Below are 18906 nucleotides of genomic sequence, written 5' to 3' on the forward strand. Positions count from 1 at the left end.
ATCGTTTTCATTTGATTAGAAAATCATATCATGGTTTAGTTTAACTTTATTTACTGTCGTGCAAAGATAACACCTCAGACCCAAGAATGGTGTCAAAAGCCGCCATCCTGTGACTCATCCAGAGATTGTGTGGAATTACAGTTAGATGGCAATTCATAATGCATAATAGTTGAATAACATGGAAACATCAATGCACAGTATTACAAGTTCCCAATGGGACTGTAACAGAATCAAATGGAAAGGGTTGGCAAATGTTGTCACTTAGTGGTATTGGGATGAGCAGGTTCTGACAGATGCTTCTCAACAACCAGCAAATATTTGATCCATATCATCTAATCAATTGTTAAAAAATGCCCTGTTTTCTTATTATATAGGACAAGCTGTGCACGTCCTCCATAATAATACCTATATGTATGACTATGTTCTAGTCTTATTCTATCAATGACAGTAGTGACATTACTGACTTTTTTTAATCGATAAACTATCGATTTTCTATTTATTTATTTGTCGTGTTTTGTACTTTGTATTTGTTCTTTTTCTACTGATTTGTGTATGTGTGTATTAAATATGTTGTCTGAATGTACTTGTACTTTATATACTTGTACTGTTGATACGTCTCAAGGGCTTATTCCCTAATAAAGTGTTTCTCTATAAAGAGTATCTCCCACCAGCTTACTATAGAAGATGTGAATCAAACATTTGTCTGTGCTTCCCAAAGCATCGGAAACCTTGCACAACAACATCCTTCTTCTATGAATCATTTGTCAAATACTGTTGACGATTCCTTCAGTTGTAGCGTCTATTGCCAAGCTGCTGTACCGGGATGTGTTGTATCAACTTAAATGGTTATTATTCTGTTAAATATTAACAGTGGTAATATCTGCCCGTCCTAGTTTTGTTTTTAATGCGGTTTTAAGATTCATAAATAAATCTCGATGCATGTGGAAATGATGGCACCGTCATATCCATGTACGCGTAGAATTATTTATAAATCTAAATGTACGTGGAAGGGACAGTACGGACATACATTTAGATTCATAAATAATTCTATATGCAATAAGATTTATCAGTACCATCATTTCCACATTCATCGAGATTTATTGATCTAAACACAGATTTAGATTTATAAATACATCAATATATAATACATTAAATGTAACTGAAAGGGCACTTGGTAGAGCAGGGCCAATGCAACCACATTGCAATCCACTGGAAGCAGATTATTATTTGGACCTGCACCAAATTGCACACATTCCTAAATATCAGTCCCCTAAACATAGCTGACTTATTACACATGGTGACCGTGGAGCTGTGACTGTAACGAGGAGCAGGAGTCTCACATGCCTGCTCCTCCGGTCAGTATCCACACCAAAACCACTCAGCACCCAGTCCGGAGAAGTCTGGGCAGGTGTATCTTAAAATACCTCGCTGCTTGTTACATGATATTCGGGGCTAAGTGCTCACAGATAGCTGAGTGGTTCAGAAGCGCCTTGGTGCAGCCACACGTGAACCCAGCACTGGCCTGAGATCAAATGCAAACCAGCACTTTTTTTTACCTCCTGGCTCTGGGGCCTCCAGCTGTCTGAATAAGTGATACCGACCAGTGGATGCATGGAGTGAGCTGGTGTTGTAAAGACAGTGATTGCACCAGGTCCATTTTCAATCTCAATTCACTTTATTTCACCAGGGGTCTATTTTGTATTTGGTGTCAGTTGTTTTACAAAATGTGTCAGCTCCATCACCTTGCTGTCACTACCCTCCATTTCCCTGAGCACTGATTATTTCTGTGCTGACCAAGAGTCTGGAGGTTGGTTGTACTGGACAAAAGGAAACTTAATTTCCCCCCAAGTGAATGAATGTTTTCCTATTGCCTCTTGCCTTACATTGAAATAACTATGAGAGCACATAACCTGCGCCAAAGCCTGACAGTCTCCTTAAATTCAATCCAGTTGGACCAAAATACCTTCACTCATACCTGTCAGTATTATTCTCTAGGAAATCAGAGGAAATGTCCAAAAGACGCCCTATTTCTCAACACTAAAGAACCTAGAACCAGACCCAGATAAAAAGTAGAATGGGCTTGTCCCTGAAGTGCATCGTTCCACCAAGTTTCATGGATATTTGTGCAGTTTTTGCGTAAACAAACTGGTAGGGGTGAAAACATAACCTTCCTGGGCGGAGGCAAAAATGGAGCCGGATCTCATAAAAGAGACGAGGATTCCCTGTGATCCCTCTTCTGTAAGCGTCTGAGTCTGCACAGACACTTGAAATGAAGAGCAGCATATTTAAACATTGTTCTATTCTTAATCCACCTTCACCCTGAGGCCTCTTTGCAGCCGCTGCAGTGTTCTGGGTCGACCTCCTCTCCTGACAGTCTGAAGAGATGCGGTGCTATAGGCCTGTGAAAACACTCAAGCGCACACTTCATTCAATGTGCTCCTCTTTCGAGCTTGTAGACCCCGTCTGGCCTTAGATAAAACAACAATGCCTAACCTACTGTGCAAAAACACCTGTCTGTATGAGTCAACTTGGCATCTGTGTCATTTTTGTGTTGTGGTGAGGTGGGCAGCTATTTGAGGAGTAGCATGACAGTTTGGCAAACACACATATTTGCTTTCTCACTCTTATTGGAAGTTAGATGACACAACCCTGCTTGCTCTGCGAAGCAGGAGCCAGCAGCTGGCTAGCTAAGTGTAAAGGCCATAGCCTGTACATAAAGATGAATGACATGGCTGAGTCAGAAATATGAAGCCAAAGTGCTTGATCACCCCCTGCTGGCTCTCTGCAGTATAGGTCATAGAACCCCCCCCTTCCCCTCAGCATAGAGCAAACTAAAAAGTCAGAATACAGATTTAAGAACATTCTCTCAAAGATGGTTTGAGTCATTTTAGGTAGTTCTGATCAAACATATGTAGGTCCAAATGTAAATTTATCTGGTAAGTTTTGTTTGAAGTAGTTATTTGATACTATAATAACAGCTGAAACATGATTGACTCAAGATTTTCTTGGAGGCTCCATCCTCTGATGTACAGCGAGAATCTGTCTCCAAATAATGTCATCGGCGAAGGATGGCAGGGTTAAATCCAGGGTGTTTTGCCCTATTTTCTGGATAGTGGAAAAAAGGGGAGACGCATTATCCATCTTTCTTTATAGTGTATGATGAAGGCTGGTACCAGCTAGCCTGGCTCTGCCTAACAAAACGTTCCAGCCTAGTCCTCTGCTAGCACATGTGAAGCTTTTTGGTAGACACGTTGATGGATACATCAAATTTGTTTAATCTATACCAAAAAGCAAAATCAAAAAAAAAACCTACAAAAGGTCACTAAACCCAGCCCAGACCACCAAATTGTTTTTATGCTTCTGTGTAGATCAAAGAACGATACATAATCTTTACAGGTGCTAGTGGATGTAAAAACTCTGAAAGAAAGGGATGTGCGAATACCAAAACCATCAAGCTGTTCAGTTGCTTCCATTTTAAGTCACTAACATGACTGTTCTATATATCGGTTATCAGTACATGCCATTTTCTTCCAATATTTGCAATAATGCCATGTCTGTTTACATCTTATTTATCCACTCATTCAATACGTGTAATTTCAGTTGTGCTACATTCTACATAATATCAGTTTTTTTAAATTGTATTTATAGCTTTTATTTCTACAAAGAAAACAACAGCATTAATATGTATATTTGTGAACTGCGTGCAGTGTTATTATACTTTGTACTGGGAATCTTGAATCCATCTTGAAAGCTTTGTTCACTGTGCCAGTGGAAACAAAATAAGACTTCAAAAGTTAGGAGGTTTAAGTCTTTAAACTGCAGTTATCCAACATTACAAAATCCACCTTGAACATGGTTCGAAAAGATGCTACATTTCCACGAGAAGTAGTCGACATCACTTTTATTCTCAATACAGAACATACACTTGAACCGATAAAAATACAAAACTTTGTCTTATCCCTTCTTTACAGTGAAGTACAATAATATGCTACAGTAATAAACACATCCCTCATAATTGAAATGTTATACCCAGACTGACATTTTTCAATCATCATCAGCCAAAACTTCCTCTCACATGGATAGTCAATATATGACTCAAAGTGATCTCATAAAGATCATTTGATGCAATTTGTTAAAAAACTGAGGTCGTGATTTGTTGCGAATATGATGGTGAAGTGAATTCAGGATGCTTTGGAAGATTAAGCAACAAATTGTATTCAAGTGTCATTATGCATGAATCCAGCCCAGAAAGGTTTTGAGTTCTCCTCCCATTCATTCAACTCGCTGAGATCTATACCTCACTGAACGTGGTCCGACATCACCGGGAAATAAAAGACAAAAAACAACATGACCTCCTCGGTGGGAGGTAATAACATCCCTGTGTAGATCCACAAATCCTCGTTCATCACTAGGAGTCTCAGCATGTAATACATCCCCATGTCCCCAGATTACTACAGCTGGAATGATCAGAGCGGGGTGGAAACAGAAACACAGAGGAGGCCATTGAACAGCGATGCGTTCACTGCCTGTCTGTGTGTGTGATGAAGTGAGAACAGGGGTACGCCATAAATAAGTTTGGTCTTTTTTTTCAGTCGTGACAACACAGAGAAGTGATGATACGTGTCGAAAAAAACAAACTCCAACCGAACGAGCAATAACGTTTACGACGGCTCACATTTACAATCATGAGACAAATAAAATGGCAGCTTTACTAACATAACATAGATCTAGCGTAAAGAGGTAAAGGAATGAAAGTGTAACAGCTGCAGATCAGTAGTGACATTTTCGGTGACCCCCATTTCTCTGTCCTCACAGCGGTTAGAAAAAGGCAGCTTAGGAAATCATCCACAAATTCACTTACATATCTCTGGAAACGTTTTTTTCAAGCAAGGTTAGCTCTGGCAAACTCAACACCTCTAACTGCCAGCCTTAGAAGTCCTATCATATCTCTCCATGAAAGTATGTATGTATGCAAGCCAACGACAACACTAAAAGAATGACATATTGATTCACTGGCCCTGAAATGCTCACGTGTTTCAGTAAAACAGATGGTTAAATCTAAAAAAGATGCATTAAAATGTTGCTTTAAAAAAAGACAGAAATCTGGATGAGCAGGCATTTCGAGTGAAAGGCTAGGTCTGTGTGCATCTTTGCGAACATTCAGTCGACTTTCTTGCTGCGCAGTCGGACTGCGTCCAGCAGGTATCTGCAGACGGAGCCGGTGTGCTGCGAAAGGAGTGTGAGGACCTTCCCGTGAACGAGGGTCAGCAGAGTCTGGTGGCCCGCCGCCCAAACCCGGTACCAAGGCCCGTAAAAGGGGTCGGACACGGCCGGGCACAGCATGTTGTTCAGGTTGACCTCAGTCGCCTGCAGGGGTCACAGACAGACAGACGGATTGAGTAAACATGCGTCTTAATATAATATGATGCTAATTCTAGTGAGAGTAATAAGTGCTACTCACTTGGATAATGAGTTTTTGCTAAATGTCATGGTTGAATTCACTGCATACGTGTTATTAATTTCTGCTTTGCAAAACTATCAACTTAATGAGTTCAGTCAGTAAAAGCTATATTATTCAATGTGTGAGTGCAGCCATTACTTTGCAGTCACAAGTTGGCATTAGTGTCTGTTTAATGTAGACTTTTATACATAAAGATTTTATAATTGTTTAAAATCTGTGGAGAAACTACTTCACATTAGAACATTACACTCAACTGACTTTGTGACGCTTAAAAACTTTATTAATCTGATTCAGTGTAAAGGTCTTCATGCTTCCATTTGCACTCCAGGACCAGAGGCCTGACCTGAGACTGATACCAGTTCAGTTTCATGTTTTCTACAATCAGTCGAGCCCGAGTCGAGTCCCGTCCCATCACCATGGGTACAGGTCAGTTTAACATTATGTGTGAAGTCGAGCTGACCTGGTTAGCCAAGCTATCTTTATTATACTACAACAAAACTGCAAAGCTGATTGTGAACGAGTCGTTTTACTCAAGTGACAATACATGGACTTTAATCTGAAAGCACACTTTAAGGAAAACACGTTGTTGTTTCAACAAGCAAGAGAGGACTAATAGAAAACCTGGATGTATTTGATCAACTATCTCGGACATTGGAAATGTGCGTCACTGCCAGGAACAGAGGAGAGGGCCAAAACAGTTCTGGAGTGAATGTGTGTAAACTGTTTTGTGGACAGTGACCAAGGCTGATCTTGAATTATTGATCTTATTAGCATATTGTATTAAGGTCAGCCTATAGATAAATATCAAAAATATTGATATCAGCATTTGCCTAAAAAAATCTAGTATCAATCCGGCTATGAATGCATTTATGCAGCATGTTTGCATGGAGGTATATATACATGTGTACATATACATGTGCAAGAATGAATGTATCTTTGCTTTACTTATTTCTGGACTGTGCAGATTAGCATACATGTTCTAATTCACTGTTGTGAGATGGGTTTGTGCAATAAGCCGTCATATTTTCTGTCATTATTACAAATCTTTATTTTTAAACATTCATTCATTACTTTTAATGAATGAATTCATATAATTATTACACCAATATATAACAGATAAATACATTTCTCCAACACATTTTCCTTTCTTTGGATCAGTATAGTATTGGATAATTCTGTTGATCACACCTCTATGTTCAAATAACTTTACTCCCCATGGAAATGAAACCACTGACACTATATGAGGGAGAATATTTTGCATAATGAAATGTCAAGTAATAGCCAGCAGAGGGCTCCATCTTACCAGGCCAAGAACCTGCAAGAAGAGGAAGTGGTAGAGGAACAGGAGACCCGTGGCGAGGACTGCCCACCACATGTCCCCGAGAGGCTCAGGCTTGTATACACCTGCAGAAAGAAACACACACATCTGTTTGTAAAACATCTGGGGAGATTCCAGAGAGCACATTCCAGAAACATCTGAGCCTGAACTCTTGAGTCAACGAACCCTAAGATGGGAAACTTTTCAGATCAGTTGCTCAGACCTAGGTTTTACAGACTCTGAGTCTTTCCAAGCTGAGAAGAGTAAGGGTGTGCGTGTGTGGTGAATAAAAAAAATGGAGGTGATTCGGCCATTCACTGTGGCAGTGGGTAAATAAAGAGCACAGCCTCCATTTTAATCCAGCAGAGCCAGACAGATTAATGTGCAACAGCAGTGAAAGAGCTGGAGGGACAAATCTATAAACTTCATTTAGCACAGGCCAGAACACCTGCTGCTTTTTGGATTCAACATTTTAATGTATTTCTTCATCTGAGACCAGACAACATTATAATGGAGTATTAGGCCTTTTTTCAGCTCCGAGAATAATGTTGTAATCTAATGAGGAAAATAGTCATAACAGAAACAGACTGAAAGGCACCATTACCAAACAGGCACAACTTCCCCCAAATCTGTTTGGTTCCGTTTCTGGATTAGACCACGTTTCTTACGCAGTCTTTTGAAAGACCAGATACTTCTGATAATGTGGTGCTGATGTGCAGAGAGATGAAGTAACTCCTTTTGGGATACTTAAACTTAAGTATATAACTTAACAAGATGCTTCACATTCCTCGTGACAACACAGGTAACAGGCTGATCTTCAGGTACGTTACCTATAAAATGACATGCAGCCTAAAATTACGTTTCTTCAACTGGCCCTAATACTACAATTTGCTGCTGGCAGCAGAACATGAAAATATGAATCAGACAGACGGGACAGTGTGTTTATAGAGAGTCTTGCTCCGTTTTGAGTTTGGTGATTAGCAGTGAAAAGTGAGTGGACATTTTTAGAAATCTATTTAACATCCTGTCAGCAGCCTTTAACTGCTGTTTTTTCACATGCACTAAATGTAATCATTATAAGTGAAATGTTGTCACAAGACTATATGTAGTTTATATTCAAAAACATACTTTTAAACAACATTTCGTCCAGTTGTGTTGAACTTTACAGTGACCATCGCAGGGTGCGAGGGAAATGACAGACAACCGGACAGTCACTGTGTTCTAAGGACAGATCCGTTTCGGGATGGAGCCACGATGTGTGCCATTAGGTCATTGTTGTCTCAGTTACTTCGCACTGATAATGACAGCTCGCAATAAAAGACGCACTGTTAGTCAGCCTAGGATCTGGGTAACAAATGTGTGCCGAACCGGTAAATGCAAATCCTTGTTTTGACATTTGCATTGTGAAAATGTTGGAAAGAGGAAATTAAAACATCCCCATTTGACAGGAGGTAACAGTAGGCACCTGGGTGGTTGAATAAAACCTGGCAGCAACTCGAGCCGTTCAGCTTCAAAGTAACTGCAGTAACACAAAACCCAGAGTTTCCACCTCATCCCGGGGTTGAACAGACTTTTTTCTCGAATTCCTCTTTGTCGGTTGAAAGAGAGCCAACACACAGGATGTGTGTTCTGTTACAACACCAAAGAACAAAATACTGTTTCCATTCACATCCTTCTCATACAAGTCGAATCAAAAGAAAGAAACACTGTGAACCAGTAACAGGATGTGGTGTCAAACTGGCTTTCCTGTTTCCTCACTGCTGACATTGGTTACAGCAGCGTGAGGAAATATAAAATGTGTACTTACTGGTCAGTGTACTCAGAGCATTAAATATTATCTTTTGTTTGCGTCCAGTGTTGTGACACTAATGAAGAATTCTGGTTAACATGCAACACCCTAGATAATTCTCTCTGTCATTGACCCGACTTCTATTCTTATCCACTTAAATCAACAATAAACCCTGTAAAATGTGACATGTTATTCAAAGCTGTCCCGTCCTTGTTGTTGTGGGCTGTGTAGGAACCTTGAATCATTTCACCTCTGTCCTGGTCCACATTTACAACACGTTTAAAGCTGGGTGCTGCCCAACGCAACATCTGTCCTCCTGCCTTTGCCGCTTAGTGACTCTGAGGGCACCTGGACAGCTGCTTCTCAGAGACAAACAGCCAACATGCATCTGCTACCATTTGTGGAGCCTGGAGAAATTTCAATTTTATGCCCTTCAAGACACGATAAAGCAGTCGGATTTAGTTCACTTCATATCCAAATGCAGAATGCAGGATAAAAGCCGTTTTCTGCACCACTGTTTATTATTTAGAAAAGCTGATGTCACAAAAAGGGCCTACAATTAATTATTGAGGACATCATTTTTTTTCATAAATTGTATAATGAAGATATTTTTGTTAATACCTCTTTTCTCTATTTAACAATACTTAATAATAATCTAAATCTAATGACATTTTAAAAAGAGCAGGTCTTTTTTTTTTTTAATGGAAGTTTTCTGGAAGCTGATGAAAGGAGAACTCAGGCAGCAGCTGATGTCTTATGCTGAAGGGTTTAATGTAGACTTGATGCATCAAGGAGACCAGGAGGTGAAACAATATACAAACACTAACAGAGTAACATGAGCAATCGTCACCCCCAAGTCTGAAGAGGTCTCCCACAGCATCTCAATTTATCTCCCTCACCTTGTGTCAACCATCCCAACCGCGCAACCACGAAAGCATGCATACCTAACCTTTACATCTAGCCACTGATGTTATACGCATAAGATATGGATTTGGTTCCTCTCTATCTGGGCACCTGAATTAGATTTGAAAGTCTTTGAGCGTAGATATTACAATGTACTGCTAGTTTGCCCTTTATCTATAACCTGACCTTGGGCACTGCTAGGAGAGAAGGGAGTTTATGTTGAATGAGTGTGTCTGTAGTCACTTCATGGTGAACAGGTTTACTGTATAATTAAATTATATCATAATACACAACTCATACATACATAGACAAATTCCACAGTGACATCAGTCCCACTTTTAGTTACCAAAAGCTCTAAATCTTTAAACTACAAGTATAATGACCTCTGCCTCCTGTAGTTTATAACAACAGGCGGAATGGCGGAATAATATCTCTCCTTCACATTTAAATTAATAACTAACTTTGGAAGACACAGATGAGCAACCCAAGGCTTTTTATTTGCTCGTCAGTAGCATGACACCCATGAAGACAGAGCAGCAACACATGTTAGCTTAGAATAAACAGAGCTTTGAAGATTAAAAAGCCGCAAGAGCCAACACAACAGAACGCACACAGAAAGACCAACAAAAGGGAACCGTGCACAGAGAAAGGTGTCATGGGAATATAAGCTTGCTTGTTTGGCATGTGAAAAGGTATTTCTTCATGTGTGTCAATGAAATGGAGATGGAACAGGGGTAGCAGACAAAACGAATGTAATCCTACCTCCTTTCCTGAACAGATATATAGGCACCAGGTACAGCATGGAGTGCTGGATGTAGTAGATCTCCTTCTCTAATGGAAGCTGTGGAGAGAATTTAACATTTCATTTCTATGAAGATTTTTTTTTTACACGTGTTCATTTATACCTGGATTTGCTTGTGTTTCCTGAAGACCTTCCCACAGTGACTCAGGAGGCCCCCTAAGAGTTGGTGGGAGGTTCAAGGACCTGCATGCCTATAATAACAACTCTCGAGATACAGCACATAGCAGCCCCCCCCCCCCGATTTCACATTCAGATTTTTTTATGATCTCTCTCAAAACCCTTGAGCACAAATTTACTCTGCCTGTGCTTAGATTTCCTGCGCTCCAGCTACACAATTCTTCTGAAAAATGTTCCCTCATTTGGGTTTCTTGATGATGATGGGGGAGAAAACTAATTCGCCAATCCTAAATCTCCTGCAGTGTTCAATTAGGATGAGATCCGGTGATTGTTAAGGTCATAGAATCTGATTCACATAACTTTTGTTCTCATCAAACCATCCAGCAACACGTTTACATTCCTCACCGTAGTCCTAAACCTGTAGACACACCTCCTGCACTCGGCCTGTGTGACTTCAGACCAGAATTTACAAGCAGAGAGGAAGTGGGGCTTGATTTGACTCCTCCTATTCTACTGCTCGAGCAAAGATGTCGTGAGAGGGTTTGACTACCTGATCACAGAGAGCACTATGTGTCTTAGGATGAGCAGAACACACGACCTCTTTTAAATCTAACAAGAAAATTAAGGAATATATAGAAAAATACAGATTACATTTTTTATATTAGTGACAAATTAGCTGGTGTAGCCACGGTGACCTTATTAATAAAAGAAAAATGAAATGACTGAATGAAAGAAAAAAAGAACCTGCACGACTGCAGACACATTAATGGCGTTATAAAAATATATATAATTTAACATGTGTCTGCACAGTCAGGTCAGAGATCAGTATTTTTAATGAATGAAAATTATTAAATTATTCTCTGTAAATGTGAACCATTAGGGATTACACTTAATGGTCTGACACTAAAAGTTCATGTGAATCTGATGGATGCTGCCTTTCAGTTAACATTACATCAGATAGCGTTCAGTCCTCACAGTTGTGTTTACCATACACAAAACTGATAAAGTGCAAGCAGACATATGACATGATGTTCATGGATGTTAAAAAACGTTATTTGAAGGCATACTTCATATGTTGGAGATAATGACAGAGTTGAGGCAGAAAACTTTACCTTTACTTCGGTGTATGTATATACATTTGATTAAATTCAATCTGTCCAAACTCCACTAAAACATTTCCAACATTTACCAAACTCATACTTTAAGCTAACAGGATTTGACATTTTGTCAGAATTTGTTCTTTAGATTCGTGCTCTTGTAGAGACAAGACTTATTTAAACATCACATTCATATAAATGTCACCTTTTTTGACAAGAAGAAGATAAATGTCACAAGTTTGTCTCCAAAACGTATCAGAGCTAAGGGGGTAGAACTTGCTCTCTTGTTGAGCTGTTGGAAAAGTGGGAACTATGGATAATGAAGAAGAAACCGTCCTTTACAACTTTAGAAACAGAACAAAGGCTTGCATAGGGAAATGTGGGAATGAGAGTTCCAGTGCTGGTTACTTACTAGTCTGGTGTTGACGACAGGGAACATTAAAGCCAGTAGCGCACCATTCAACATGTGGACCTGCAGCCTGAAAACACACAGAGGAAAACATTAACCAAGGATGTTGACCAACGCCACCTCGGTCTGAGACCACCAAGAAACGTTCAACCACCATGTCTACATTGCATGCATCATTGTATTAGACACATACTAGTAGTATAGTGACTTTTGAAAACGGCCCAAATATCCATACTTTCCTAAAATGCCCTCACTACGTAAATGCTATGCTCAAAATGGTCCTCACTAAGATACAAGTACAAGTGCAGTCACACACATAGGGTGTGTGGTGTTTGTTTAGTTAACTTCCGACCGTCCGACTTGAGGATGAATGCCCCTTTTAACCAAGGATCATTCTGAGAGGCACCGTCAATAAAAACCCAGGAGTTTATGTGTCAAAGTCCAGTCCTTCAGCTTAACTCCTCTGACTGCTCTTTTTGTCAAATGAGCCAAAACAACTGTTGTGACAGCTAAGGTCACTGGGAAAACAGCAGCGTTGTCGGAGTGTCAGATTAAATAAACTCAGCAGTCACTCTCAAGGGCCTCCTGAACCCGTCTGGAGAAACAGCGCCGCTTCATTCAAATTCACATTCACTATACGTGTATTGATCAGTAGCACTCTTGGCTGACTATTTCTCCCCTGCTCAATGCCCATGTTTAAAAAATGAAGTTCTTATTAACACTTTTTGGTATGAGGAAGTTCTCTCTGTCCCGATCAATACATGGGCCGGGACATGAATCACTGAGTCTGTTGTGCTGTGGGAAGAAACTGGCATTAACCATCAAATATTAATCAGTATAAACAAATAATTATACCATCATATTGACTTTTCCAGAGCTCCACTTGTATCAACGTATGATACCATTCATTGTTATCAATAATACACTTTTAGTTCGGTTCAAGCCTGGATCTAGACTGCTGAGATTAGTGTTTATTTTTATCAAAGAATAATTGTTTCATCCCAGCCCCTGTGTCTCACCAGCAACTTCACCAGGAAATTTGGCTGGCTGGGCTTGAGACTCCTGTGACCAAGCCTTTAATGTTGTGTGTTTCATAAAACTCCTCAGACTCGTGTTTTATTTTTTAGCAGGATACTTTATGGCCATTTCAGGTGAGACACAACTTCATACTCCCAAGGGCTACGGCAACAGAAAGTGACCCTGCTGGTTTTTTCCTGTGTAAATTCCACACCGTCTTCCCTCTGGCAAGAACACAGTCATTTCTCCTGAATAATTAACTGCCCAGACCCGAGTAGTCGTTCAGGAGAGGAGACCATAAAGCTCAGTGAATCCATTACAAAGAAACAGTGAAAACCCAATTTACTCTTTAGAAGTGCACAGGTAATTGCAATCAATGAAGCAATTGTTTTTATATGAAATTAAAATCAATCTTCAATTGTGGTGTGTCTGCCCAATCATTTTATTTTGCATTCAAAATTTACAGCCGTGACGACTACCTACTCCTGCAGGTTGAAATGAGGGCGGATGACCCAAAGATGAGAGAAGCTGTGAGTCATGACTATAGATGTGTATTGCCAAAATACATGGTGGCATATAACAAACACCAAAGCCAAACATGAGCCATGGTGTAAATGTACTCACCTAAATACAACCATTGCTGTTTTACCCGGCGGGCAGGCCAGCAGGAAGATCTGTGAGGAAAGCACAGAGAAAAATTAGAAACTGCATTATTACAGTAAATTGTTGAACAGCTTGAATGCTCCAAGAGCTTCCGGTGCTCATTGCTTTAAGTAATGAAAATGTACGAATGACTTGAACAATTATTAATAATATAGGAACAGCAGCCCTGAGCAGAGCATCCCTCTGGCAAATGTCAAGTTCTATGTGCCTCAAAACAAGAAAAACAAAATGCAGAGTTGAGACTCAGGAGTATTGAAAAATAATTTAATTACAAACTGAAAACGTCTTTGTGCGTTTAGTTATTTCAAGACTCTTTTAGTAGATCCCCACCAGGAAGAAGAGATCCTGTTTGTCAGTTTCAGTTTTACTGCAAACTCCTTGCACATGTCAGATTCACACACGAGTGTGAGCTAGAGGGATTCATCTCTTTGTAAAGGTAGTAGAATGATTAGAAATGTTTGGATTATTATTCACACCAAGACCATTTTTGAACCATCTTGTTCTAATCAATGTGTTTTGTATGGGACTCATTTTATTCACTACCAAACCAATCGTCATTTTATCGACATTACAGTGCGTGGTAAAATGTTGTGGGATGGCATTTCCTGCTTGTACTCCGATCACTGCTAAATATGCCATGTGCTTGAACAGAATGTGACCTCCATTTTATTATGCGCTAAAACAAAATGAAATGGGTTTAAAACATTAAACCAAATACAACATATCGGAAACAAGACCCACTGATTTTGGCTTCTAAATCTTTTCCAGGCCAGACTCTCAATGCTCGATGACAGTCATGAGTCAAACCAGCCTTGACTCTATTGTCGCCGCATAAAAGACACTGTTAACTCTAATGGTGGTTTCTCTCTATTAATTTTACTACTGAAATATAAATTTGTACTGGAGGTACAGCAGGACGAAGCAGAGTGCCTACATCTTTCCTGTCCCCTGACACGGAACTGCAGGGAAGACGTGAAACTGAAACATGAGCAGGAGTAGTGTAGCATCAAAATATTTAGTATTTAATAAACATACAGGTGACGACTCAGGGCTGCGGGAAAAGAAGTGAGTCCAGGCAACACTAATCTAACCTTGTCCAGAGAAATACTGGAACACCAAACTGTTTACCACACAACAGTGATATTTATAGTAACTGATCATTTTTTTGGAGCTTAACCTTTCCTCACATTTTGTGCTTGTGTACTACAGACATAACTAAATTGAACAAAAAATATTTTTCATCAGCTAAAGAGCAATATAAGGGTAAAAGGACAGCTGTAGCTGCATATTAATTCCTAAAGATGTGAAGGGAAACTGTTGAAAAGTACTCGGCAGAACAATCTGTTCTGCTGAGTGTTAGTGCTGCAGCTGATAAATGCAGCTACATGTAATGATAATGAAGTCTGGTGCACAGATACAGGATATTTGCACGCAGCTTTTTGACAGCGTGGTGCTTCCATTTGGAGGCAAAAAACAAAGCACAAAGACTTAAAAGTTTGCCGCTGCTGTGTTATAGTGTTTCAAACTCCTGTTTACTCCATTCCAACCTGCTGAAGAAATGCCTGAGGAGGATTTCTGCAGCCTGTCACAGTAGTTATCCACATCCACCAACCAAATCTATCTATGAGAGGTTTAAATGATAAGTGTGACCAATCAGGATAGACTCCTGCTGGGCTCTAAGAGTCAGAAAGTTCACTTGACAGGGTGAGCGTGTGTCTGATAGCAGCTTATCCACCATCATGTATTAAAAAGGAAACTTCCAGCTCAGTTGATGGATGAGATGCTTGTATGAGGACACTATGACCCATCGTCCCTGAATAGCCACAATGTTGGATAGCATTTCTACAGTAATGACCTATTCAAGTTAACACCACAAATCATGCTTATGATTATATCCAGAGCAGAGTTTAATGGTAGTGTAGCATCGTCGTATGCCATCTAATTTTCATGGTACAGCTTTAACAAACCGTTTGGGTTTTCAGTGTAAAGAGCATTTTATTTCACTTTTCAGCCAAAAAATAAGGTTTCCCCAAATTAGATTGGTGTTTATGTGCAGTATGGGACAGTTTTAATCTGAGGAGTAAACATCAGTGGTCTAGAACGATTTAGCAATAGCACTGATTGACCTTCAATCCCAAATAGAATTATAATATAGACTATAACCTGCAGCAGCATAGCAAAACAGTCAAGTGCCTTTAATCCTTTTAGCAGCTCACTTGTGAAGTCGATTGCAGATTATTCAAGGACTGTAGTAACTTCAGCTACAGCATCACCTAATTCTGCACGTCTCAACAAGCACCATGGATAACTCTTTACAGGGGCCAACATGCATACTTTATTCAACCAATAAACATGTCCCACTTATAAAAACATAATATGATTATTATTATGACCCAGGCTCTCATTAAATCACATAGTATATTGGGCTTTCCAGAGGGAAAGGGGGTTGCCCATTATAAGCTTTACACATGAGTATTTCCGTATAGAATGTATTGGTGGATTTATATACCAGTAAGTGTGGGTGTGCATGGGTATCTGTAGGTGTGTATATTTGAGTGTGGTTATTTTGCCTATTTGATTCCCAGGCGTATGTAATTACATGTGTGCATTGTCCTTTTGTCTACTTAAAAAACAAGAAAGAAAGAGAAATCCTTAATCCGTGTTTGTTTTCCTCACATGTGAAACAGATCAAAAATGTGCCACACCCTCCTACTGCAGATCCACCAGCTCTGAGGATGACTTGGTGAGTGGAGTCCGAACTTACAATGAGTCGAAAAAGAAACTGATTTAAAACAAACAAACGGACACATCCTCCTCAACAACACCTCTATTGAGCTGTCAACTATTCAAAACGTGTATTAATCCTTAATCCGGTCCACCCGTGGAAGGGATCCTTGAGGTGCGCCACCAAGCGTACACAGTGCACATCACTTTCAACAGATCTAGAATGGATTACACACTTTCTGCTCCACCTCTTTATGTGACATCTCACACAGACAAGCTCCAGCAAGTGCCTGGCCTGGTTCCCTGTGATGAGTAAAGACCTGGAAAGAATCCCTGCTGTGCCACCCTGTCGATGGAAACAACACCGTCCTGATAACCACTTTCAGAAGAGAGATGGAGAAAGAGAGAGAAATACTGTACCACAACTCATACTGATCTGATCACATTCACAAGGAATTACCTGCGGCGGATTATCTAAACCTTGGTAAACATATATTGGGGACATTTTTCTGCCATCAGTCAAATACTTCATCACAGCCAGTAATTCAGGAATGTCCGCTGGTTATCACACCACGTCGGCGTAGAATGAAATAATAACACCAATATTACGTGTTCCCCATATTTCATGAGTACAATACGACTTATTAAAGCGCAGTCGGCAGTGACATGTAACCGTGACATGTTCAACCATGCACCGTGAAGGACGAGACAAAGAGAGGGTTTCAAACCCACAGGCATGTTACCTTCTTACAGCAGCAATGCACATGGGACAATGAGAAATATGGTGCCGCCTGGGGCGAGACCAAACTAAAGTCACAACAACAAAACTTTTAACACCCATTTGCATTTTCTACAGGTGAATCATTACGTTCTGTGCAGTTGTAAACTCAACTGCTCCTCTGTGGCTTTAACACTTCCTCTTCCAGTCATAAAAAAAAATTAAAATCATCACACTGTTATTAAAGCCAGGTTTTAATGTGGACCCTTGTCTGAGTAGGTGATGAGGACATTAAAAAAAAACCTTTGCAAACTTTTTGAATGCAGTGTTCTTTTGTTTGGGGCTCATGTGAAAACCTGTTGCTGTGCAACTCAAGGAAAGAGAGAGCCCTTCAGGTAACACCGGTCGAGATCACACTGACTAAAACAGTGATCGACATCATGTGGGACATCGTATTGTAGATCATGAACATCAGTCAACTCCGTCAGTGTGTTTGGGAAAGTTGGAGTACATGGAATATGTATAAATCTCATGGTAACAACTCAAACACACAAGCCCTGCAGTGGGATCCTCACCTGGACCATGGTCACGACGTGGCATGGGTTCAGCAGATAGATCACAGTCTTGGTGGCGAATTTGAACCCGACCTCCACCCCAAAAGTCATGCAGAGGGCGACCAGCAACAGGTTCTTCCCAAGACTGTCCTCCTTCGCCCGGGTGCACTCCTTCCCCACCGCCCGGAGCTCCCTGGTCAGGTTGATCTTCCTCAGCGCCACGCCGATCTCCAGCAGGGAGATGAGGACCATCACCAGGCTCTCGCTGACCCGCTGCTGGGGAGCGAGGAAGGCGGCGCACTCGGGCCCCCCGTTGCCCTCGAACTTCGGGTCCACGCCGCCATAGACCCAGTCCAGCAGGCTGTAAATGTTATACCTGGACATATTCCTCTTCTCTTGTTGGAAAAGATACGAACAAGATGGGATGAACGACGTCACACTGACTTCTTGGCGAAACATGAACTGCGAGATTTACCTTCTTTCGTATCTCGTGTCGTGGCTCGGAGGTAGACATGTATCCACCGCCGCGACCTGTGAGTCTGTGTGTGTGTCTGTGTGTGTGTAGCTAGCTAACAGCACCTCATCCACAGACGAGCAGTGGAACTTCAGCTAGCAGCAGCTGTAGTCAAGACTCCCTCGTAGCTGCTGCCGGCTAGCCTCTCTAGACACGCACACAAGCACCGGCATGTTGTGAAGCACGGTTCCACAGCGGCTGCGTGTCCTCACTCGTATCAGGTTAACACGGGGCTTGCGGGGGGGTTAGCGCCGGTGCCGACACCGGAGAGGAAGCTAGCTTAGCCTAGCCTAGCTTACCAAGTCTTTCGTGGACTGAAGTTATGGTAACTGTTACCCTGAGTTTGGCCTGGCAGGCTCAGCACACTTTAAGGGGGAAGATTGTTTGAAAAAACCTGCCCCGAGGCTCTGGAAAAGTCAGTTTATTCTTTAAATATTTACCCAAAACCCATTTTAACTTTTTAAACCCGGAATGGTAACAATAACTACTAGAAGTAAACACATGAATGTGAATGAATTACGGTTTTGCTCCGATTAAAAACTAGATATTGCTGCTAAATATACAATATAAAACGTTTGTGTTTACAAACACGAATACATTACGCAAGTGATATTCTATTAAAGTCTTTACGAATAAAATGCACATTTGGGTAAAACTTTCGGGAATATTTAACCCAACACAAGTTATACACGGCCTGCAAGTCAAATCTCCGGGCAATTCCCCCACCTCTTGAATACGCCACAGAGGACTCTTCTCTCAACAAGTGACGATTGAAAATGGTACGTTCACTGAAAACCGGTAAAGCCCCGTTGTATTGAAG

General features: G+C 40.7%; 1 protein-coding gene across 2 annotated transcripts; it reads right to left on the reverse strand.

The window, feature by feature from the left end:
- Window positions 1-3884: 3884 nt before the first annotated feature.
- On the reverse strand, window positions 3885-18787 carry LOC133969560 (transmembrane protein 164). 2 transcript variants are annotated; one of them, XM_062406128.1, is made up of 7 exons: window positions 18048-18787; window positions 17594-17967; window positions 13538-13587; window positions 11900-11966; window positions 10234-10312; window positions 6765-6865; window positions 3885-5367 (listed from the first exon to the last, which is right to left on the reverse strand). In XM_062406128.1, the coding sequence occupies exons 2-7, from the start codon at window positions 17954-17956 to the stop codon at window positions 5161-5163; spliced, it is 867 nt and encodes a 288-aa protein (XP_062262112.1). In that variant the 5' UTR covers window positions 17957-17967; window positions 18048-18787; the 3' UTR covers window positions 3885-5160. The 2 variants fall into 2 exon arrangements, with proteins under 2 accessions (XP_062262112.1, XP_062262111.1); XM_062406127.1 differs by having other exon boundaries at window positions 17594-18661.
- Window positions 18788-18906: the final 119 nt, after the last annotated feature.

Source organism: Platichthys flesus, chromosome 15 (assembly GCF_949316205.1).
Source record: "Platichthys flesus chromosome 15, fPlaFle2.1, whole genome shotgun sequence".
NCBI classification, from domain to species: Eukaryota; Metazoa; Chordata; class Actinopteri; order Pleuronectiformes; family Pleuronectidae; genus Platichthys; species Platichthys flesus.

Coding starts and splice junctions, on each gene's coding strand:
- LOC133969560 (XM_062406127.1), bottom strand. CDS start 18,031: ATGTTTCGCCAAGAAGTCAGTGTGACGTCGTTCATCCCATCTTGTTCG. Junction 6,866..10,233: donor ATATCTGTTCAGGAAAGGAG/GTAGGATTACAT, acceptor TTCTTTCTGCAG/GTGTATACAAGCCTGAGCCT. Junction 5,368..6,764: donor TCTTGCAGGTTCTTGGCCTG/GTAAGATGGAGC, acceptor TGACCCCTGCAG/GCGACTGAGGTCAACCTGAA.